The sequence below is a fragment of the Chiloscyllium plagiosum genome, unplaced genomic scaffold (assembly GCF_037043375.1).
Source record: "Chiloscyllium plagiosum isolate Xiang-an unplaced genomic scaffold, Cpla_swu_hap1 HiC_scaffold_22, whole genome shotgun sequence".
NCBI lineage: Eukaryota > Metazoa > Chordata > Chondrichthyes > Orectolobiformes > Hemiscylliidae > Chiloscyllium > Chiloscyllium plagiosum.
This window is the reverse complement of record NW_028270160.1, coordinates 45,546,290-45,570,219: the sequence shown is the minus strand read 5'-3', so window position 1 is coordinate 45,570,219 and position 23,930 is coordinate 45,546,290. Positions and strand designations below refer to the sequence as shown.

Genomic DNA, 23,930 nt, shown 5'->3' with positions numbered 1-23,930 from the left:
TGATGGAGGAAGTGAATGCTTATGGTGGAATGGAAATGCTGATCAAGTTAGCTGTTTTGCCTCGAGTGGAGTCAAGCATCTTTGAGCAATGTTAGGAGCTGCAATCATTCAGGCAAAGGGGAAAGTATTCCAGCACGCTCCTGACCTGTGCCTTGTAGATTGTGTACAGATTGAAGAGGTGATGAGTTACTTGGTTTAATCCCTAGCCTTGTAACTATATATGGCTAGGTCAGTTAAGTTTCTGGTCCATATGCTGATAGTGACAGAGTTCATTGATGCAGTACTGTAGTAAGTCAAGCAAAGCTGCTTAGATTCTATTAAAATGCTCATTGCCTGATACTTCTATAACACAGCAGCACAACGCATTTATGCAGAGGAGAGGAGGTTGTTTGTCCCACTGAGTCGGAGTATCTGAAAGCACCATCAGGCCATGTTTTTGGTCTGTAGCTTTAGCACTTAGAAGGAACTTCAAGTGCAACACCAACTTTACTTACCAAAAAAACGTTTCTGCCTCCATCAGCCTTTCAGGTGAGATCTAGAACCCATCCACCTTCTCGGTGAAAACATTTCTTAAATGATCCAAGGACTTCAAATCTATGGCCCTGATCGCTGACCTCTTTGCTAATGAAAATAGGTTGTTCCTATCTGCATTATCTAAGCACCTCAATTTTATGTACTTCAATCAAATCTCCCTTCAATCTTGTTCGATTGAAACATAACTCCAGCCATTCCAATCTTTGTGTTACGATTGTGCGCGCCTGGAAATTGCCTTCTGAATCTTTTCCATATGCTTCCTAGTGAGATCACACCTTCCTATTAAGCAGGGAACAGTATTGTACATAATTCATTCATGTGACTTAACTATTCATTTATGCAGTTCCACCGTAACCGTCCAGCTTTTATATTCTATGCCTCAGCTAATATTCTGCATGTCTCCTTCAGGGATGAATGCAGTTGAAGGACAAAAAAGGTCTGAAATCCTTTTGTGAAAAGGAATCATGTAATTATAGCAATAATGATTGGCAGTAAAATGGAAATACTTCTCAGCCAATTCAAATGGTGGAAGTATTAGGCTTCCAAGTGACTGGAAACATTAGTTTTCCTTTTGTTTACCTTCTGTTACTATCAAAACAGTTGAAAATAATCAGATACGTCAGCATTTAATGCAATTAGTGCATGCAACACAGGATAAAGTCTATTCTAACAAAATAATCCTTGCTGGATTATGTACATGGAAAACAAATTACAGTTGTTCTGGTATAACATGCATTTTGGTTAATGCAAATTTGCTATAACGCGATTGACGAATTGGGAACACCTTCTAAAATGCAAACTTTTAAAACATGTGTTGGCTGTAACTCAATTACATTGCCAACCCTTTAAGTGCTGTTTGTAAAGCGTGATTTTTCTATGCCATGGGGTTGCACAAGAATGAAACCATCGCATTATAGAAGAACTACTTTAAAAGGATTATAGAAAATAGCTTATGAAACACTCCCAGTGTGACCACATTTTAAACTTACCATCACATTCAAGGGCAACTAGAGATGGGCAAAGTCTACTCATGCCAGCAATACCAAATCTAAAATACCTATATTTTTAAAAACAAGTAAAATTACCATGACCCCTGGAGCAAGCAAAACAAACAATAAAGCATACTGATACATTAAAGTTTGCATTAAATAAATCAACATGGTATTGTATGAAAGTTTGCGCTTTTAAAGTATTTTGTAAACGATTTAATGTAATCATATAGATTTCAAACATATCCTCCATATTCCAAGACAACTCAAAAGAAACCCCCTCCCAGCTCCAGCCTGACATAAGCTGTCACCTTCACCGCACAAACACCAATATTCCTACCCTCCACTCCCTCCACACACACTTCCCATTCTTTCTTACTCATGCCCCGTCATTCGTTCAGTCCCCAGTCACAATTCACTCACTCATACCCTCATTCATCCCCACTCACTCCCTCTCTAATGAGACCCCACATTCTCTCATTCCCCACTCCCTCTCTATTTGGAATTCTCCACCTTGTAGAAGGAGTGGAAAAGTAGCAATAATGATGGACAAAAGAATACAATGTAAACATTTTATAAAATAGATTCAAATCTTAAACCTTTATAAAACAAATCAATGAGGGAAAGCAGCAGTTGTCTGGGTCCAAAACTTCAGTACTCCAATTCCAACCTCCAGGCTTTGCCACACTTCTCTGGATTCCCCTGCCCTCATCGTAGCCTACAACCATTTCAGCGATATGCATGAACAGCAATTGCTCCAGTATCTCTTGCGTGGAGAGATTAGTACTAGAGGTCCCAGTTTAAGAAAGAGAAAATCACTGTTTGTAAATTGAGATGAACTCCACTGTTAGTCTATGGATTCCTCTTCCACAGAAAGCAGTGGAGGTTGGGCCATTGAATTTAAGGTTTTGTTTCATAGATTAGATTAGATTCCCTACAGTGCGGCCCACCAAGTCTTTGAAGAGTAATCCACCCAGACCCATTCCCCTCCTAACCCATCTATCACTATGGGCAATTTAGCATGGCCAATTCACCTGACCTGCACATCTTTGGACTGTGGGAGGAAACCCACGCAGACACGGGGAGAATGTGCAAACTCCAAACAGACAGTCGCCCGAGGTTAGAATCGAACCCGGGTTCCTGGCGCTGCGAGACAGCAGTGCTAACCACTGAGCCACCATGCTGCCCTAAGTATAGTCAATTGTAGATGAGAAAGTGGAGTTGAGCCTACAACCACATGAGCCAAGATGTCATCAAATGTCAGAGCAGGCTTGAAGGGCCTATATTACTGCCACTCCACTGTGCTGCTATCAGTTGTGTTCCTTCCTTGGAGGTTAGATCTGGACTACACTGAATGAAGGAGCCATCTCTCCAAGCTCAGGCCCTGGGAGTTTCAGAACCAAGCAAGACAGAAAATGCGTAACAACACAATATATACAGTAGTAGGCCAAACCTAGACAGTACAAAGCAACTGCTGAGCGCCTGATGTGATCAAGACCAAATGTAGCTGGAATCTCACTCTCATGACTGGAGCTGGAGCCTAAAGTTGATAGGCAAACTGCAGTTGTCAGGAACAAGTTGCTCCACTGGCAACAGGACATTGTGCTCGAAACATCGACTCTCCTGCTCCTCGGATGTTGCCTGACCAGTTATAGAGTCAGAGATGTACAGCATCGAAACAGACCCTTCGGTCCAACCCGTCCATGCCGATCAGATGTCCCAACCTAATCTAGTCCCACCTGCCAGCACCCAGCCCATATCCCTCCAAACCCTTCCTATTCATATACCCATCCAAATGCCTCTTAAATGTTGCAATTGTACCAGCCTCCACCGCTTCCTCTGGCAGCTCATTCCATACACGTACCACTCTGTGAAAAAGTTGCCTCTTAGGTCTCTTTTATATCTTTTCCCTCTCACCCAAAACCTATGCCCTCTAGTTCTGGACTCCCTGACCGCAGCGAAAAGGCTTTACCTATTTAGCCTATCCATGCCCCTCAAGTCTATAAACCTCTATAAAGGTCACCCCTCAGCCTCCAACACTCCAGGGAAAACAGCCCCAGCCTGTTCAGCCTCTTCCTATAGCTCAAATCCTCCAACCCTGGCAACATCCTTGTAAATCTTTTCTGAACCCTTTCAAGTTTCACAACATCTTTGCGATAGGAAGGAAACCAGAATTGCATGCAATATTCCAACAGTGGCCGAACCAATGTTCTGTACAGCCGCAACATGACCTCCCAACTCCTGTACTCAATACTCCGACCAATAAAAGAAAGCATATCAAACGCCTTCTTCACTATCCTATCGACCTGTAACTCCACTTTCATGGAGCTATGAAACTGCACTCCAAGGTCTCTTTTGTTCAGCAGCACTCCCTAGGACCTTACCATTAAGGTGTATAAGTCATGCTAAGATTTGCTTTCCCAAAATGCAGCACCTCGCATTTATCTGAATTAAACTCCATCTGCCACTTCTCAGCCCACTGGCCCACCTGGTCAAGATCCTGTTGTAATCTGAGGTAACCCTCTTCGCTGTCCACTACACCTCCAATTTTGGTGTCATCTGCAAACTTACTAACTGTACCTCTTACGTTCGGATCCAAATAATTTATGCAAATGACAAAAAGTGGAGAACCCAGCACCGATCCTTGTGGCACTCCACTGGTCGCAGGCCTCCAGTCTGAAAAACAACCCTCCACCACCGCCCTCTGTCTTCTACCTTTGAGCCAGTTCTGTATCCAAATGGCTAGTTCTCCCTGTATTCCGTGAGATCTAATCTTGCTAATCAGTCTCCCATGGGGAACCTTGTCGAACGCCTTACTGAAGTCCATATAGATCGCATCTACCGCTCTGCCCTCATCAATCCTCTTTGTTACTTCTTCAAAAAACTCAATCAAGTTTGTGAGACATGATTTCCCACGCACAAAGCCATGTTGACTATCCCTAATCAGTCCTTGCCTTTCCAAATACATGTACATCCTGTCCCTCAGGATTCCCTCCAACACCTTGCCCACCAGCGAAGTAGGCTCACTGGTCTATAGTTCCCTGGCTTATCCTTACCACCCTTCTTAAACAGTAGCACCACAACCTCCAGCCTTCTGGCACCTCACCTGTGACTATCGATGATACAAATATTTCAGCATGAGGCCCAGCAATCACTTCTCACACACTTCTTCCCACAGAGTTCTAGGGTAAAACCTGATCAGGTCCTGGGGATTTATCCACCTTTACACTTTTCAAGACATCTAGCACTTCCTTCTCTGTAATATGGACATTTTTCAAGGTGTCACCACCTATTTCCCTATAGTCTATATCTCCCATACTGATCCTGATACAATCCTCTGTCAATGGCAGCAGCTCCAGGAGGTTGGGCCCATGAAGGAATAAGGTCTGAAGGCTGCATATGGGAGTAGAACCTATGGGAAGGCAGCCTTGAAAAGAACCCAGATTGGCAGTATATTAAAAAGGAATGCTAACTGATGGTGCCCTGGGCGAGGCAGAAGGCAGAATTCGGATAAAGGCAAACATTTCTCATCTCTATTTTTAAATACTATCTATCCTACTATCTCCAAGGATTTGTGGATCTACACTCCAATATTCCTTGGCATTTCTCAGTATAGTATCAGTAATTGTCTGTTCCATGGTCTTGATTAGAGTGGTGCAGGAAAAGCACAGCAGATCAAGCAGCAAAGGAGCAGGAAAATCAGCGCTTTGGGCAAAAGCCCTTCATCAGCAATGAAGGGCTTTTGCCCGAAACTTCGATTTTCCTGCTCCTTGGATGCTGCCTGACCTGCTGTACTTTTCCAGCACCACTCTAATCAAGACTCTGATTTCCAGCATCTGCAGACCTCACTTTTGCCCAGTTCCATAATCTTGTTTGCCTTGCCAAATGCATTACCTCACTACTCTGAATCAAATTCAGTTTGCCACTCTTCTGATCCTCCAATTAGACAATTGATTACTTGCTGCAGCTTTCTTCTTCACCATCAACCACTCACCCAATTTTTGTAACATCTACAACATCTTAACCTTGCCTTTCAAGTTTAAGATTGAACCAGCAATGTATATCTTGAAAAGACTTACTGTCACAAAGATACCTGCTTACCACAAGATTTGATCTCTTTGACATTTTGGCTCAGTGCTCTCTCTCATGTTCCAACAGGCTCTTAGGTTCCCAAATATGGCTTAAAATATTTAAGGAGAAAGTGAGGTCTGCAGATGCTGGAGATCAGAGATGGAAATGTGTTGCTGGAAAAGCGCAGGTCAGGCAGCATCTAGGGAACAGGAGAATCGACGTTTCGGACATTAGCCCTTCTTCAGGAATGAGGAAGGTTGGTCCAGCAGGCTAAGATAAAAGATAGGGAGGGGGGACTTGGGGGAGGGGCGTCGGAAATGTGATAGGTGGAAAGAGGTCAAGGGGAGGGCGATATGTCAGACTGGGGTGGGGGCGGAGAGGTCGGGAAGAAGATTGCAGGTTAGGAAGGCGGTGCTGAATTTGATGGATTTGACTGAGACAGGCTGGGGGGAGGGGAAATGAGGAAACTGGTGAAATCCTCTTCCCGACCTCTCCGCCCCCACCCCAGTCTGACCTATCACTCTCACCTTGACCTCTTTCCACCTATCACATTTCCGACGCCCCTCCCCCAAGTCCCTCCTCCCTATCTTTTATCTTAGCCTGCTGGACCAACTTTCCTCATTCCTGAAGAAGGGCTAATGCCCGAAACATCGATTCTCCTGTTCCCTAGATGCTGCCTGACCTGCTGCGCTTTTCCAACAACACATTTCCATCTTAAAATATTTAAGTCAGGTTAGTCACAACCTTATCTTAAATACACTCTGGCAGTTTTTAATTAATATGTGCCATTCTAAAGGAAAAAGAGCACGTGCAAGATTTTGTCCATTGATATTCGTGTACCTGTTCTCTTCCTCACATACATGTGCGCACAGTTAAGGTTGACTCAGCACCATTTTAAGTACAGGCCTACAAATTACAGTCTCAGGCAGAGCTATGCTTGTATGTGACCCCCAGAGGAGCTATAGCTGTCTTCTTGGTGGACGATGTGGCAGTGTTCAGATACCCCCTCTACTCGCCTATCTCTGCCTCACTGGTCAGATTTTCCACAACAGTAGACGAAGACTGGCTGTGGAGCAATATGGTAGATTAGCACAAATGTTCTCTTCAAACGTTTCAACCGGAGCTAGAATATTGTTCAGGTTTAGTGGAACATGGACAGAGACTGCAACTCTTTAGAATAAAGAAAAAAGTACTTACAAACACTACGCAGTCAGTGAAAATCTCCACTGTTGATATTCTAAAGGGAGGAAAGGTTATTGATAAACCTTTTAATGATGTTTGCACCGAAGACAACATCTGCAGGAAATCCTGTGGCAGTGTGGAACAAATTGTCTGACACTTTCATCCCACTGTGACTATACTTTAAAAATATTTAAGCTGCAAAGTGCTTCCAGACATCCAGAGATTATGAAAAGTTCTTTCTTCACTTTAAGTTATTCCTTAACCCTCCAAACCCAAGCAATGTCTTCCTTATAAAGCCTTCTGAATTGTATTCTCCAAGGCCAGTAAAAGTCAGAACTCAGACTTTGAGTACTGAGTTCTGTTTTCAGTACTCAAAACAGAATAGTATTTGAATAATATTGGTCAAGGCTCTGTGAAAGGATTCTTTCCTCACTTGTGTCATTTAACTCCTTCAAGATGCAAGTCAACATTCATTTGCCTTTCTGACAAGTTTTTGTACCCTTGCACCAGCTTTTAGTGATCTGTGGAGCTAAATCTCTTTGAGCCTCAGAGCAGTGAAGAAGCAAACAAATGAGGAAAATGTTTTAATTTGTTGCTCTTGGATTTAAAATGGATACCCTCACATTTCACCATATTAAACTCCACCTCATTTATACCACAATAGAAAATTATTTCAGCAGTCCTCAGGGGTCATATCACATTCACCTCCACTAAAATGCATAAAGATCTTCAGACCTAGAGAGACCCCCAACAAAAGGTATAGGCTTTAGGAACTGAACAAAAGGCGTTGAACAGACAGCCCTGAAAAGGTGAAGATGCAGGACAGAAAGAATTAAGTAGCCTCCTATCAATGGGTGCTGAAAAGCTTCTCTACTATAATCGAAACTTAACTCGACAGATTGACATGGTGAGGAACCTCCTCAGTCTATTGGATGCAGTTAAAGATGAAGAATGCAGGTCAATAGTCATTTCAACTTAGACTCAATAGAGATAAACAACCTTGCACCTCATCTTATCCCTTGAATTCCATACATGCCACAAGAAACTGCATAGAACTTATGCAACTTCTTACTCCATAAAGTCAGAAAATGCAGATTCCTGTTTTTAAGCCAAGGAATTTGAAAAAAAATCATGGAATGTGGATATCACAGGCTGGGCCAGTATTTTTCACCCATCCCTAATTACCTACCTGTGAGTAGATAGAAGTGGGCTGCCTTTTGAAGTGCTGCAGTCAATGCGCTGCAGGCACTCAATGCCATTAGAGAGGGAGTCTCAGAATTTTGACCCCAGCGGTAGTGAAGGAATGGCAATATTATTTCCAAGTCAGGATAGCAAGTGATTTGGAGGGGAACTTGCAGGTGGCATATTACCACGTAACTACCATCCTTGTTCTTCTAGACAGAAGTTTTCATGAGTTTGGAAGGTGAATTTCTGCAGCACATCTTGTGGATGGTACATGCTTAAACCAGTAGAAATTCCCATTTTGGGGGAAGTCTTAGGGCTTGACAACTATCCTGTTAAGTTATATGCACTACTTGGGGAGCAAACTTTGCTCTTAATGGCTGTGCTGGTTTCCAATGTCTGTGCACGGCCATGACTTCCGGAACCGGAATTCAACGCTGTGATGAACATGCTGATGCCAATCGCCATGCGTGGGAACCTTGGAGCCACTGCGCACACATGGCCGAGAGAGAACACCACTCTACACTCCAATGAAATGTTTCAGAGTAGCACCAATCACATTAATATATAAAAACAGTAAAGATAAACTGCACATTGCATACATTCATGTCTCTCCTCAATATAACTGGATGTGCTTTTACTCTTCAGGTTAGCTACAGTCATCCATGTATTGTTCCACACAAAGTTAAATAGATTTAAATGGTATTTCTTAAAAAAAGCAGATAGCTATTCAAAGTTGTTGAATATGCCACAGCACCAACTCATCTTCCTTTGGACTTAGAGTTGGACTCCCTTCTTGCAACATTCAAGGGAGTAAGCTTTGGTGGTATATTCAGGTGGCGAATTATAGTCCTATATCCGCAACACCGCCACCTCACTTCCTCCACATTTACTGCGGCCATAGAAACTTTCAAAGTGCTAGACACTCATAAATAAAGAGAAGTTTACAGATAGTGAGAGAAAGAAGTCAGACACAACTAAAAAGATGGACAAAATGATAAAACTGAGATAGACATAAAGGTAGACAGACAAAACAATATTTCAGCAAAAAGCAGAGGAGTAAGAAATTTACAAAAAGACAGGATACTTGAGTAATAGCACAGATAATCAATCACAGTTTTTTAAAAAAAGTGTTCTACTGATTTTGTCTTCTTCTACACCTGCATTTACAGCAGAGTCAGAGATGTACAGCATGGAAACAGACCCTTCGGTCCAACCTGTCCATGCCAACCAGATATCCCAACCCAATCTAGTCCCACCTGCCAGCACCCGACCCATATCCCTCCAAACCCTTCCTATTCATATACCCATCCAAATGCCTCTTAAATATTGCAATTGTACCAGCCTCCACCACATCCTCTGGCAGCTCATTCCATACATGTACCACCCTCTGCGTCAAAAAGTTGCCCCTTAGGTCTCTTTTATATCTTTCCCCTCTCACCCTAAACCTCTGCCCCCCGGACTCCCCACCCCAGGGAAAAGACTTTGCCTATTTATCCTATCCATGCCCCTCATAAATTTTGTAAACCTCTATAAGGGCACCCCTCAGCTTCCGACGCTCCAGGGAAAACAGCCCCAGCCTGTTCAGCCTCTCCCTGTAGCTCAGATCCTACAACCCTGGCAACATCCTTGTAAATCTTTTCTGAACGCTTTCAAGTTTCACAACATCTTTGCGATAGGAAGGAGACCAGAATTGCATGCAATATTCCAACAGTGGCCTAATCAATATCCTGTACAGCCGCAACATGATCTCCCAACTCCTGTACTCAATACTCTGACCCATAAAGAAAGCATACCAAACGCCGCCTTCACTATCCTATCTACCTGCGACTCTACTTTCAAGGAGCTATGAACCCTCACTCCAAGGTCCCTTTGTTCAGCAACACTCCCTAGGACCTTACAATTAAGTGTATAAGTCATGCTAAGATTTGCTTTCCCAAAATGCAGGCACCTCGCAGTTATGTGAATTAAACTCCATCTGCCACTTCTCAGCCCATTGGCCCAGATCCTGTTGTAATCAGAGGTAACCCTCTTCACTGTCCACTACACCTCCAATTTTGGTGTCATCTGCAAACTTACTAACTGTATCTCTTACGTTCGGATCATCTCTTTATACAAAGAAACCACTATGTAGGTCATTATTCTGTCAATATAATAGAGCTGCATCATACCTGCTACTAAGGTCGCACAAGCCTGCAAGCTTTTTAGCTTCAAGTAATAGATTTCTGCATATCTACCATTAGCATGAATTCAATGTGATCAAACAAATACAAATTAAGTCATTTGCTCAACTCCAGGCTAATAATATTTTACTTACATTCACACTGAATAACATCCAGGTTGAACTGCTGAATGGCTCCCATGCTTATCTGCTTGACCTCAGTATCCAGAAGCAGTTGCATTAGAGATGTGGATAGGTGCTTACAGGCTGACATGCATGCTGTCTGGGCTACCTTTCCCTGGAAAAAAAAAGTATTGCACAAAATCAATCCAAGAGCAAACAACAGTTACAGAAATTCATCTTAAAATAAACCTTTAATCCTTTCAGGACAAAATAATTTACCAAGATTACTAATTGGAGTTTTGTACTTAAGACTGATCATTTTACATTTAAGATTTAAATTCTATCCCCAAAAAAATCTAAATGTAAAATGGATTATACATTTCATTAGTGAAATGTTGTAGTCGTCCTCAAAAGGATTAAACCCTACACAATTTAAGAACAAATACAACAAAAACACCTCGGAATGGTGAAGTGTGGTTTCTCTCCCTCTACTGACTGAGCACATTAGAAAACAGAGTGGCTTATGATTTGACCGTTCATGACAAATGATGATCATATGAAAGCACATTATTTCTATATACACAAAATGCATGAGAGATTGAAATGGTATGCATGAAATACCAGAACCTCTTCCAGCAACTGCACTGCACCACTTTCAAGAGCTGAAGTAACTTAATTACTTTTCATTTAAATGCTTTTGTTCAGACAAGAATAGCTGTTTGATATGCCTGCAAATTTAGTATATTAATTTAAATAGGCACTATAAATTTAAGACTCCAGGATTTAACACTAATCGTAATTGAACAGTATCTGAGTATGCCATGAACCTCCTTTCATTAATAAAATAGAATTAATTCTACACCATAATTGTAATAAACAACAGCTTTGATTATGGGAGAAGACAAAAAACAATTTCAGTTTTGCAACTGTTGCTGGAATGCATGCTTACATCGGTTACAAAAATTTAGCAACTGGAACAAATATCTGTATCCTTCGGTGAAAATACCAAGTTTCAATTTTTGGCTCAGTGTCAATAGAAGCTAATATTTAAATTTTATTACAGTTAATTAACAATTATGCAAACTATATGAAAAATGCTGTATTAGGGATCATCATGCAATACATTGTCATACCATGACAGTGTCATGAAATTAGAGGAGACTGAGATAAGGCTGGATGTAATTTAGATAAAGTAGGGCTGTAAGATTTCAGTAACTCCAGCCACAGTAAAATCTAACTATCCTGATGAAATAGATTCGCAAACAGTGTTGATAGTCCATTATGTATAATTGTTTATACAATGCTATGTGTAAATGTTGCTCTAATTAGGGAATACAAAGTAGTTCAAATCACTATTACTTCAATGAGTTGGTGCTGATGGATATACAATTCTAACATCGTCAAATTTAATATAGGTTTTAAAAATACCATAAACTTTTCAAAAACTTCAAATCAGCCTGTGTTTATATCTACAAGTTCCTCCAGCCCTCTCATGCATGCAATATGCCTTTGTTTCATGAAGAAAACTAATGAGTACTTGTGAAAGTAGTATTTTTAATGGATGCTGCCACTCACATGCAGCATTTTGCAGTTCAAAAACACTCACACAAGTACTCCCTCTAGTTGAAATGCAGGTAATCATTAATGCTAAGTTGTCAAAGTACCAAACTTATGGAATTATGCATTAACCATCATAGCAAATTGACAACTACTTTAAGTCAGAAAAGATTTGCATTTCTTACAGCTGCTAAACCATGCATGTTAAGATTTCACAGCAAACTGAATGGGCTGAATGCATACAGTATACAACACCAGAATTAATGGTAAATTTAACTTCATTACAGGAAATTGTTTGGCTACTTACAAGTTGCTCTTGAATTTTTTTTCTCCTCAGCATCATGATTATTACTTTAAAGTACACAGAAAATTATCAAAGTCTAACTGATAAAATACATAACTGAAGTCTCTACCCCCAATTTGTGAACCTCCTGGCCCCCGCCCCCATATTGTTGGACGCTAAAACACAGGACAACTCTACTGAGTGCACAAAGCTGGCATCCCTTTTCCAACCGAACTAAATTTATGTTTTTCTATATTCTTTAACTTAGCACGTTCTTCAACATCAACTGTACAACTTGATTTTACAAATAATCTGTTCCTATTTACTGAAAACTTTAAAAACAAACACACAAGCAACAACCTCTTGATTGTAAATCTTTTTAACAAAGTTAAATTTTCCAATTGGAAAACCAAACAAAGCAAATTACAGCAGGATCCTAATCAAGTGAAAGCACAGCTGCCTCATAGCACCAGGGACCCAGGATTGATTCCACCCTTGGTCAGTGTGGATTTTGCACATTCTCCCCATGTCTGAGTGGGTGTTCTCTGGGTCCTCCGGTTTCCTTCCACAGTCCAAAGATGTGCAGGTTAGGTGGACTGGTCATGCTAAATTGCCCATAGCATCCAGGGAAGTCAGTGAGCTAGGTGGGGTAGTCATGTAAAATGTGGGGTTACAGGGATAGGGTAGGGGTGGGTCTAGGTGGGATACTCTTCGACCTGCTTCCATGCTTGATGGAAGCTGTGAAAACTTTATATCCTCGTTAATCTTTGGTAATAAAAAAACCAATACGAGGGAATTTCTCCTATAAAATTAATGCACAAAAAACTTCTGATGGTGACTTTACATCTCAAGACTTACTTTCTGGCTATTTGCAAGTTTCCTTGATTTAGCTGCATAAAAAGGCACAGCTGGCAGTGTTTGCCAGAAGGAAAAGATTTGAATGTTAAAGCCACAGTACGAACACACTTATGTAATGACAATTTACTACTAAGGGGAAAAAAAAAGTAGAGATTTTTTTCTCATGTCCTAACATTTATGTAAATGATTTGGCTGCGAGCATAAGAGCTACAGTTAGTAAGTTTGCAGATGACACCAAAATTGGAGGTGTAGTGGACAGCGAAGAGGGTTACTTCAGATTACAACAGGATCTGGACCAGATGGGCCAGTGGGCTGAGAAGTGGCAGATGGAGTTTAATTCAGATAAATGCGAGGTGCTGCATTTTGGGAAAGCAAATCTTAGCAGGACTTATACACTTAATTGTAAGGTCCTAGGAAGTGTGGCTGAACAAAGAGACCTTAGATTGCAGGTTCATAGCTCCTTGAAAGTGGAGTCACAGGTAGAAAGGATAGTGAAGGCGGCATTTGGTATGCTTTCCTTTATTGGTCAAAGTATTGAGTACAGGAGTTGGGAGGTCATGTTGCGACTGTACAGGGCATTGGTTAGGCCAATGTTGGAATATTGCATGCAATTCTGGTCTTCTTCCTATTGCAAAGATGTTGTGAAACTTGAAAGGGTTCAGAAAAGATTTACAAGGATGTTGCCAGGGTTGGAGGATCTGAGCTACAGGGAGAGGCTGAACAGGCTGGGGCTGTTTTCCCTGGAGTGTCGGAGGCTGAGGGGTGACCTTATAGAGGTTTACAACATTATGAGGGGCATGGATAGGATAAATAGGCAAAGTCTTTTCCCTGGGGTGGGGGAGTCCAGAACTAGAGGGCATAGGTTTAGGGTGAGAGGGGAAAGATATGAAAGAGACCCAAGAGGCAACATTTTCACACAGAGTGGTACTTGTATGGAATGAGCTGCCAGAGGATGTGGTGGAGGCTGGTACAATTGCAACATTTAAGAGGCATTTGGATGGGTATATGAATAGGTAGGGTTTAGAGGGATGTGGGCCGGGTGCTGGCAGGTGGGACTAGATTGGGTTGGGATATCTGGTTGGCATGGACAGGTTGGACCGAAGGGTCTGTTTCCATGCTGTACATCCCTATGACTCTATAAACTTCTCTTTTTACCAATAGCACTAGAAGGGAAATTGAAGTATCTAGTCATTGATCTCATTGGCTGGTTGTCAAACCCTTCTGGTTACGATGTTTGTTCACATTATATATGTGATTGGATTTCAACTGTAGAGAGTCTGAAATGATTGGGATTCCCTGAGGACATTATCATAAAGGTATAACTCCTGGAGCATCAAGTACATACAAATCAATTCCATTTTTAGGTTTGTAGCCTTACCTTCCTTCTCTAGTGAAACACAGTCTTTGAAACTAAAAAAAACTTATCCATCCTATGACGTGGAACAATTTTAAATTTCCACAGAGCAGCGAGGAGAGAATGAGGAGTGAAGCGAGGGCTGCCGGGAAGGTAAGGGCTTAATTTATATTTGGGCAATGGCGAAACCGTGTAATACTACACGTGTAATATCTCCCTCCTGCCCCTCTCCTCTAACCGGAAGAAAAAGACTAAGGTAAGGCTTTTATTTTTTCTTTCTCTTTTTCATAAAAGTGTATTGTTTGGGTTTAGTTTGTTCATATAAAGCTAAGCTTTCAATGGCAGGGGACCTCCAACCCGTGGCAGGTGCCTCTTGCTTGATGTGGGAGCTTAGGAACGTGTCTGACGTTCCTGACTCTTTCACTTGCAAGAAGTGTGCCCAGTTGCAGCTCTTATTCGACCACTTGACAGCTCTGGAGCTGCGGATGGACTCACTGCGAAGCATCTGCGATGTTGAGGTGGTCATGGATAGCACGTTTAGTGAACTGGTCACACCGCAGGTTAGAGTTGCTGAGGGAGACAGTGAGTGGGTGACCAAAAGACAGAAAAAGAGTAGGAAGGCAGTGCAGTCATCTCCCTCCAAAACAGGTATACCGTTTTGGATACATTTTGGGGGAGATGGATCACCAGGGGAGGGCAGCAGTTGCCAGGATCATGGCACCGTGGTGGGCATTGCTGTTCAGAAGGGTGAGAAAAAAGACTCTTAGGGCCATAGTCATCGGGGATTCTATTGTGAGGAGAGTAGATAGGTGGTTCTGTGGCCATAAACTGGACTCCCAGATGGTATGTTGCCTCCCAGGTGCTCAGGTCAGGGATGTCACTGAACAGCTACAGAGCATTCTAAAAGGGGAGGGTGAACAGCCAGTTGTCTTGGTGCACACAGGCATCAATGATATAAGTAGAAAATGAGATGAGGTCCTGAAAGAAGAATTTGGGGACTTAGGAGAGAAGTTAAAGAGAAGGACCTCCAAAGGTAGTGCTCTCGGGATTACTACCAGTGCCACGTGCTAGCCAGTGTAGAAAGGAAAAATAGACAGGATGCACATGTGGCTTGAGAGATGGTGGAGAAGGAAGGGGTTCAGATTTGTTGGACATTGGGACCGGTTCTGGGGAAGGTGGGACTATTACAAAATGGATGGTCTACATCTGAACTAGACCGGAACCAATGTCCTTGGGGGACTTTTTGCTACTACTGTTGGGGAGGTTTTAAATTAATGTGGCAGGGGGCTGGGAACCAGAAGAGAAAACAAGTAGACAGTGAGGTGGAGACTGGAGACTGTAAGAATTATGAAGATAGTATTAATAAAAGGGAAGAGTAGGCAGAGAGTAGATGAGTGCAACGAAACTGGTGGCATGAAATGCATCTACTTTAATGCATCTACTTTAATGGAGTATAGTGTGTAAGGCAGATGAACTTAGGGCTTCGATTGGTGCCTGGGAGTATGATGTTATTGCAGTCACAGACTGGTTGAAAGGAAGGGCATGACGATTGGCAATTAAATGTTCCAGGATATAGACTTCAGACAGGACAGGGAGGGAAGTCAGTGGGGGGGGGGGGGGGGGGGGTGGTTGGAGTTGATTGCTGGTCAAGGATGATATCACGGCTAAAGGAACACACTATGGAGGTCTTGGGTAGTGAGGCATTATGGGTGGAGCTGAGAAATAAGAAGGGTGCAGTCTCACTGTCGGGGCTGTATTACAGGCCTCCCAACAGTGAGCGTGAGGAAGAAGAACAAATAGGTAAACAGACTCTGGAAAGATGTAGAGGCAATAAGGTAGTGGTGATGGGAGATTTTAATTTTCCCAACATTGACTGGGATACACTTAACGTCAGAGGTCTGGATGGGGTAGAATTTGTAAGCAGCATCCAGGAGAGTTTTCTAAAGCAGTATGTCAATAGTCTGACTAGGGAAGGGGCCATATTGGACCTGGTACTGGGGAACGAGCCAGGACAAGTGGTAGACGTTGCGGTGGGGGATTTGTTTGGGAACATGGATCACAATTCTGTAAGTTTTAGAATACTCGTAGATAAAGAAGAGTGTGGTCCTCAGAGAAGAGTACTAAACTGGGCCAAGGCCAATTATATCAAAATTAGGCAGGAGCTCAGAAATGTGGATTGGACCCAGCTATTTGAAGGGAAGTCCACATTTGAGATGTGAGAAGTTTTCAAAGATAGGTCAAAGATAGCGCAGGATAGGCATGTCCCGTTGAAGGCAAAGGGTAGGAAGGGCAAGATTTGTGAAGTGTGGATGACAGGAGAAATTGTACAACTAGCCAAGAGGAAAAAGGAAGCATACATAAGGTCTAGGCAGCTAAGAACAGAATGGGCCCTGGAAGAACAGCAGAAGAGTAGGACAAGTCTTAAACGAGGAATCAAGCAGACTAAAAGGGATCATGAAATAGCTTTAGCATTCAGAATGAAAGAACTCCCCAAAGCATTTTATTCTTATATAAGCAGCAAGCGGGTAACTAGATAAAGGATTGGTCCACTAAAGGATAACGAAGGAAGGCGGTGTCAAACCTGAGAGAATGAGTGAGATTCTGAATCCTTGCATCAGTGTTCACTGAGGAGAGGAACATGAAGAATGCTGAGATTAGAGATAGAAGTTTGATTAGTCTGGATCACATTGACATAAGTAGGGAAGATGTGTTGGGTAGGCTAGAGGTAAAGGTGGACAAACCCCCAGGACCGGATGGGATCTATCCCAGGTTGCCGAGGGAGGCAAGAGAGGAAATAGCTGGGGCCCTGACAGATATCTTTGTGACATCCTTAAATACAGGTGAGGTGCCAGAGGACTGCTCATGTTGTCCCCCTGTACAAGGGTAGTAGGGATATTCTGGGTAACTACAGACCAGTGAGCCTGACATCGGTGGTGGGCAAGTTGCTGGAGAAAGTACTGAGGGATAGGATCTATTTATATTTATATCAAAATTTGATATTTATCTGTAATAGGCAACATGGTTTTGTGTGGGGGAGATCATGCCTTACCAACATAGAGTTCTTTGAGGAAGTGACCAAGTTGATAAAAGGAGGAAGGGCTGATGTCATATACATGGACTTGACTAAGGCGTTTGATAAGGTTCCTCATGGTAGACTAATGGAGAAAGTGAAGTCATATGGTGTGCAGAGTGTTCTAGCTAAGTGGATAAAGAACTGGTTGAGCAACAGGAGACAGTAGTAGTTGAAGGGAGTTTCTCAAAATGGAGAAGGTGACTAGTGGTGTTCCACAGGGGTCAGTGCTGGAGCTACTGTTGTTTGTAATATACATAAGTGATCTGGAAGAGGACACTGTTGGTACGATCAGCAAGTTTGCAGATGACACGAAGATTGGTGGAGTAGCAGAAAGCATAAGGGACCGTCAGAGGATACAGGAGGATATAAATAGACTGGACAGTTGGGCGGAAAAGTGGCAGATGGATTTCAATCCAGACAAATGTGAGGTGATGCATTTAGGCAAGTCTAATTCTAGAGCAAATTATGCAATGAATGGAAGAGCCCTGGGAAAAGTTGATGGGCAGAGAGATCTGGGCGTGCAGGTCCATTGTACCCTGAAGGTTGCTGCACAGGTGGATAGAGTGGTCAAGGAGGCATATAGTATGCTTGCCTTCATTGGACAGGGTATAGGGTATAAGAGCTGGGAAGTCACGTTAACATTGTACAAGACATTGGTTCGGTCGCATTTAGAATACGGTGTACAGTTCTGGTCGCCACATTATCAAAAGGACATGGACGCTTTGGAGAGGGTGCAGAGAAGGTTTACGAGGATGTTGTTTGGTATGGAAGGTGCTAGCTATGAAGAAAGGTTGAGTAGGTCAAGTTTATTTTCATTAGAAAAAAGGAGATTGAGGTTTATAAAATCATGAAGGGTATAGACAGGGTGGATAGAGACAAGCTTTTTCCCCAGGGTGAAGGATTCAACCATGAGAGGGAACGCTTTCAAGGTGAGAGTGGAAAGTTTAAGGGGGACACACGCAGCAAGTACTTCACACAGAGGGCGGTGGGTATTTGGAACGAGTTGCCAGCAGGCACAGTAGATTCATTTAAGATGCGTCTGGATAAATGCATGAGTAGATGGGGAGTAGAGTGATACAGATGCTTAGGAATTGACCAACAGGTTGAGACAGTACATTTGGATCGGCTCAGGCTTGGAGGGCCGAAGGGCCTGTTCCTGGGCTATAAATTTCCTTTGTTCTAAATTGGTATAAAATATCCACAGCTCTCGGATGAATACAATAAAACTTACATGCCCTGGAGGCTGCATTCTCCTGTGCCCTCTTATTTTAGTGAAAAATAGTGAGATTAGATAATCACAGCAAGCCTTTTATTAACCAGCACCTATGGGACCAGAAGTGTGCTGTTGATCAAATATTCTGGATACTCAAGAGGTCCAAAAACACACAGTAGCTAATGTAAATGTAAACCAGGGGATACACATATCACGTATCATTTTATTTACAGCATAAACCACTTAAATAATAATGCAACATTGCTTTAAGTAAAACTTACTGGCAAAGAGCCTTCTCACTCTCAAATGACTACTCAAACATCATGGTAGATTTGCAGTATTTGAGGAGAAATTGACTCAAAATTGCATCAAATGTTCATATTTCATGTGATCATTCCATTGAACTACAAGTATACTTACATTGAGGTAAATAAATGAAAAACTATAACAATTGTACAGAATAATACAACAAACTTTGCAGTATTTGAGTTTTATAATTTTTGCCCATTCGTCGAGCATACCGTTTCTTAAAGTGCTTGTTAAAACAAAATCTGTCCATGCCCAACATATAGTGCTAGCTGTCCTAATCTTTTCACATTGGTTTCTCACTTCAAAAGGTGCCTTAACCATTTCAGATTAATGATGCCAGAGAGATTTTTAAATATGCATTCAAGATATATGGGCAAAGCTACCAAAGCTGGGTGGGATGCTCTTTGGAGGGTCAGCACAGACTTGATGGGCTCAATTGTCTTTCTGCACTTTAGGAACTCTGATTGTATCTGAAAATGATTTGTCTACTTTCAATAGATTTTGCATTTAAATTTTATTGAAAGAAAAGGCAAATATGTCTCAAAACTTTACTTTTCATATTAATTTTGAAAAAAAACAAACATGGCTCAAGGATGGGCAGGACTGGCAGCTTAATGTTCCAGGATACAAATGCTACAGGAAGGATAGAAAGGGAGGCGAGAGAGGAGGGGGAATAGCATTTTTGATAAGGGATAGCATTACAGCTGTGCTGAGGGAGGATATTCCCAGAAATACATCCAGGGAAGTTATTTGGGTGGAACTGAGAAATAAGAAAGGGATGATCACCTTATTGGGATTGTATTGTGGGCCCCCCAATAGTCAGAGGGAAATTGAGAAACAAACTTGTAAGGAGATCTCAGCTATCTGTAAGAATAATAGGGTGGTTATGGTTGGGGATTTTAACTTTCCAAACGTAGACTGGGACTGCCATAGTATTACGGGTTTGGATGGAGATTAATTTAAGTGTGGAGATGAAAATTGTTTCGATTCAGAAGGCGGATGTACCTACTAGAGAAGGTGCAAAACTTGACCTACTCTTGGGAAATAAGGCAGGGCAGGTGACTGAGGTGTCAGTGGGGGAGCACTTTGGGGCCAGCGACCATAATTCTGTTAGTGTTAAAATAGTGATGGAAAAGGATAGGCCAGATCTAAAAGTTGAAGTTCTAAATTGGAGAAAGGCCAATTTTGAAGGCATTAGGCAAGAACTTTCAAAAGCCGTTTGAGGGCAGATGTTCGCAGGTAAAGGGACGGCTGAAAAATGGGAGCCTTCAGAAATGAGATAACGAGAATCCAGAGAAAGTATAGTCCTGTTAGGGTGAAAGAAATGGCTGGTAGGTGTAGGGAATGCTGGATGACTAAAGAAATTGAGGGTTTGGTTAAGAAAAAGAAGGAAGCATATGTAAGGTAAAGATAGGATAGATCCGAGTGAATCCTTAGCAGAGTATAAAGGCAATAGGAGTATACTTAAGAGAGAAATCAGGTGGGCAAAAGGGGACATAAGATAGCTTTGGCAAATAGAATTAAGGAGAATCCAAAAGGTTTTTAACAAATACATTACGGACAAAAGGATAACTAGGGAGAGAATAAGGCCCCTCAAAGATCAGCAAGGTGGCCTTTGTGTGGAGCCGTAGAAAATGGGAGAGATACTAAATGAGTATTTTGCATCAGTATTTACTGTGGAAAAGGATATGGAAGATATAGAAAGTAGGGAATTAGATGGTGACACCTTGAAAAATGTTCATATTACAGAGGAGGAAGTACTGTATGTCTTGAAACGCATAAAAGTGGATAAATCCCCAGGACCTGATCAGATGTACCTTAGAACTCTGTGGGAAGCTAGAGAAGTGATTGCTGGGCCTCTTGCTGAGATATTTGTCTCATCAATAGTCACAGGTGAGATGCCGGAAGATTGGAGGTTGGCAAACATGGTGCCACGGTTTAAGAAGGGTAGTAAAGATGTAGGTTTGCTCACTGAGCTGGAAGGTTCATTTCCAGATGTTTTGCTACCTTACTAGGTAACATCTTCAGTGGACCTCATGCGAAGCAATGCTGAAAATTGCTACTTTCTATTTATATGTTTGGGTTAGTGATGTTATTTCCTGTGGTGCAGTCACTTCCTGTTCCTTTCCTCAGGGGGTGGTAGACCGGGTCTAACTCCATGTGTATGTTAGTAGAATTCCGGTTAGAATGCCATGCTTCTAGGAATTCTCATGCGTGTCTTTGTTTGGCTTGTCCTAGGATGGATGTATTGTCCCAGTCGAAGTGGTGTCCTTCCTCATCCGTATATGAGGATACTAGTGAGAGAGGGTCATGTCTTTTTGTGGCTAGTGAGTGTTCATGGATCCTGGTGGCTAGTTTTCTGCCTGTTGTCCAATGTAGTGTTTGTTACAGTCCTTGCACGGTATTTTGTAAATGATGTTAGTTTTGCTCATTGTCTGTATAGGGTCTTTCAAGTTCATTAGCTGCTGTTTTAGTGTGTTGGTGGGTTTGTGGGCTACCATGATACCAAGAGGTTGGAGTAGTCTGGCAGTCATTTCCGAGATGTCTTTGATGCAGGGGAGAGTGGCTAGGGTTTCTGGACGTGTTTTGTCTGCTTGTTTGGGTTTGTTGCTGAGAAATCGGTGGACTGTGTTCATTGGGTACCCATTCTTTTTGAATACACGGTATAGGTGATTTTCCTCTGCTCTGCATAGTTCCTCTGTGCTGCAGTTGTGTTGTCTTGATGAAATAATGTTCTGATGCAACTTCATTTGTGGGTGTTGGGATGATTGCTTCTGTAGTTCAAAATTTGGTCTGCATGTGTTGTTTTTCTGTAGACACTGGTTTGAAGTTCCCCATTGGCTTTTGTTCTACAGTGACATTTAGGAATGGCAGTTTGTTGTTGTTTTCCTCTTTAGTGAATTTTGCGCCAGTAAGGGTATTATTGATGATCTTGAAGGTAAGGTAACGTAAGGTAAAGAAACGTCTGGAAGTGAACCTTTCAGCTCAGCGAGCAAACCTATATCCAAAACCTCAACCTGAGCTACAAATCTTCTCAAAACTTGCTAAGGGTAGTAAAGACAAGCCAGGGAACTATAGACCAGTGAGCCTGACATCGGTGGTGGGCAAGTTGTTGGAGGGAATCCTGAGGGACAGGAAAGGCAAGGATCAATTAGGGATAGTCAACATGGCTTTGTGCGTGGGAAATCATGTCTCACAACCTTGATTGAGTTTTTTGAAGTAACAAAGAAGATTGATGAGTGCAGAGCGGTAGATGTGATCTGTATGGACTTCACTAAGGCTTTTGACAAGGTTCCCCATGGGAGACTGGTTAGCAAGGTTAGGTCTCACGGAATACAGGGAGAACTAGCCATTTGGAGAACTGGCTCAAAGGTAGAAGACAGAGGGTGGTGGTGCAGGGTTGTTTTTCAGACTGGAGGCCTGTGACCAGTGGAGTGCCACATGGATCGGTGCTGAGTCCTCTACTTTTTGTCATTTACATAAGTGATTTGGATGCAAGCATAAGAGGTACAGTTAGTAAGTTTGCAGGTGACACCAAAATTGGAGGTGTAGTGGACAGCGAAGAAGGTTACCTCAGATTACAACAGGATCTTGACCAGATGGGCCAATGGCAGATGGAGTTTAACTCAGATAAATGAGAGATGCTGCATTTTGAGAAAGCAAATCTTAGCAGGACTTATACACTTAACGGTAAGGTCCTAGAGAGTGTTGCTGAACAAAGAGACCTTGGAATGTAGGTTCATAACTCCTTGAAAGTGGAGTCACAGGTAGATAGGATAGTGAAGGTGGCGTTTGGTATGCTTTCCTTTATTGGTCAGAGTATTGAGTACAGGAGTCGGGAGGTCATGTTACGCTGGTTAGACCACTGTTGGAATATTGCATGCAATTCTGGTCTCCTTCCTGTCGGAAAGATGTGAAACTTGTAAATCTTTTCGAACCCTTTCAAGGATGTTGCCGAGGTTGGAGGATTTGAGCTATACGGAGAGGCTGAACAGGCTGGGGGTGTTTTCCTTGGAGTGTCAGAGGCTGAGGGGTGATCTTAGAGGTTTACAAAATTATGAGGAGAATGGATAGGAGAAATAGACAGTCTTTTCCCTGGCATGGGGGAGTCCAGAACTAGACGGCATAGATTTAGGGTGAGAGGGGAAAGATATGAGACCTAAGGGGCAAGATTTTCACACAGAAGGTGGTACGTGTATGGAATGAGCTACCAGAGGAAGTGATGGAGGCTGGTACAATTGCAGCACTTAAAAGGCATTTGGATGGGTATATGAGTACGAAGGGTTTGGAGGGATATGGGCCAGGTGCTGGCAGGTGGGACTAGATTGGGTTGGGATATCTGGTCGGCATGGATGGGTTGGACCAAAGGGTCTGTTTCCATGCTGTACGTCTCTATGACTATGATATTTACCTTTTCAATTATCTAACTCAAACTAGATAAAACTGCATTTTCTGTCTTCAAAAACATTTATGATCAAATAGAACCATTGTGACTCCTATTATTTATCCTGCAGCCAAATTTCAAGTAATGACCAAGAGTTTTGTTTTTAAGGTATTAAGCCATTCACGAGTCTAACCATTACAACACATGATTTGTGAATATATATTTCATAGCAACTGAACTTAATATTAACTCCTTTCCTTTAAAAGTGTACTTTTCTGTCTGTCAAAAAACAAATTTAACAGATCAGCATTACTAACCTATAAATGGAACTTCCTAACAATAGAATCCTGAGTTGGCAATAGAACATCTAAAATTGGGTACCACTGCAAATAATCTTGTTACATCCATGTTAATGTCACAAACATTTTTGTGATGGCATGAAATAGCACAACAAACTTACATTTATTTGAGCAGTTTGTCAGAATATACCTTCATTTGTTTTTAAAATATTGGTAAGCATTTAGTATAGAAATGTTGATTAATCCACTATGCACTTACAACAGTTCAGAATTACAACATAATGTAACATGGGAGGCTATTCAGCCCAGTCTGTCTGCACTGGCTATTTGGAAGAGTTGTTCAATTAATTTCACTTGT

At 42.1% G+C, this 23,930-nt stretch overlaps 1 protein-coding gene across 5 annotated transcripts in view; it reads right to left on the bottom strand.

The window, feature by feature from the left end:
* The window catches only part of exoc6 (exocyst complex component 6), a 204,938-nt gene that overhangs the window by 66,652 nt on the left and 114,356 nt on the right, over positions 1-23,930 (bottom strand). For all 5 annotated transcript variants that reach the window (XM_087999000.1, XM_043712483.2, XM_043712488.2 and 2 more), the window contains one exon: positions 10,276-10,417. In XM_087999000.1, the coding sequence (XP_087855126.1) occupies positions 10,276-10,417 (142 nt within the window). The remainder of the gene's footprint in view (positions 1-10,275; positions 10,418-23,930) is intronic.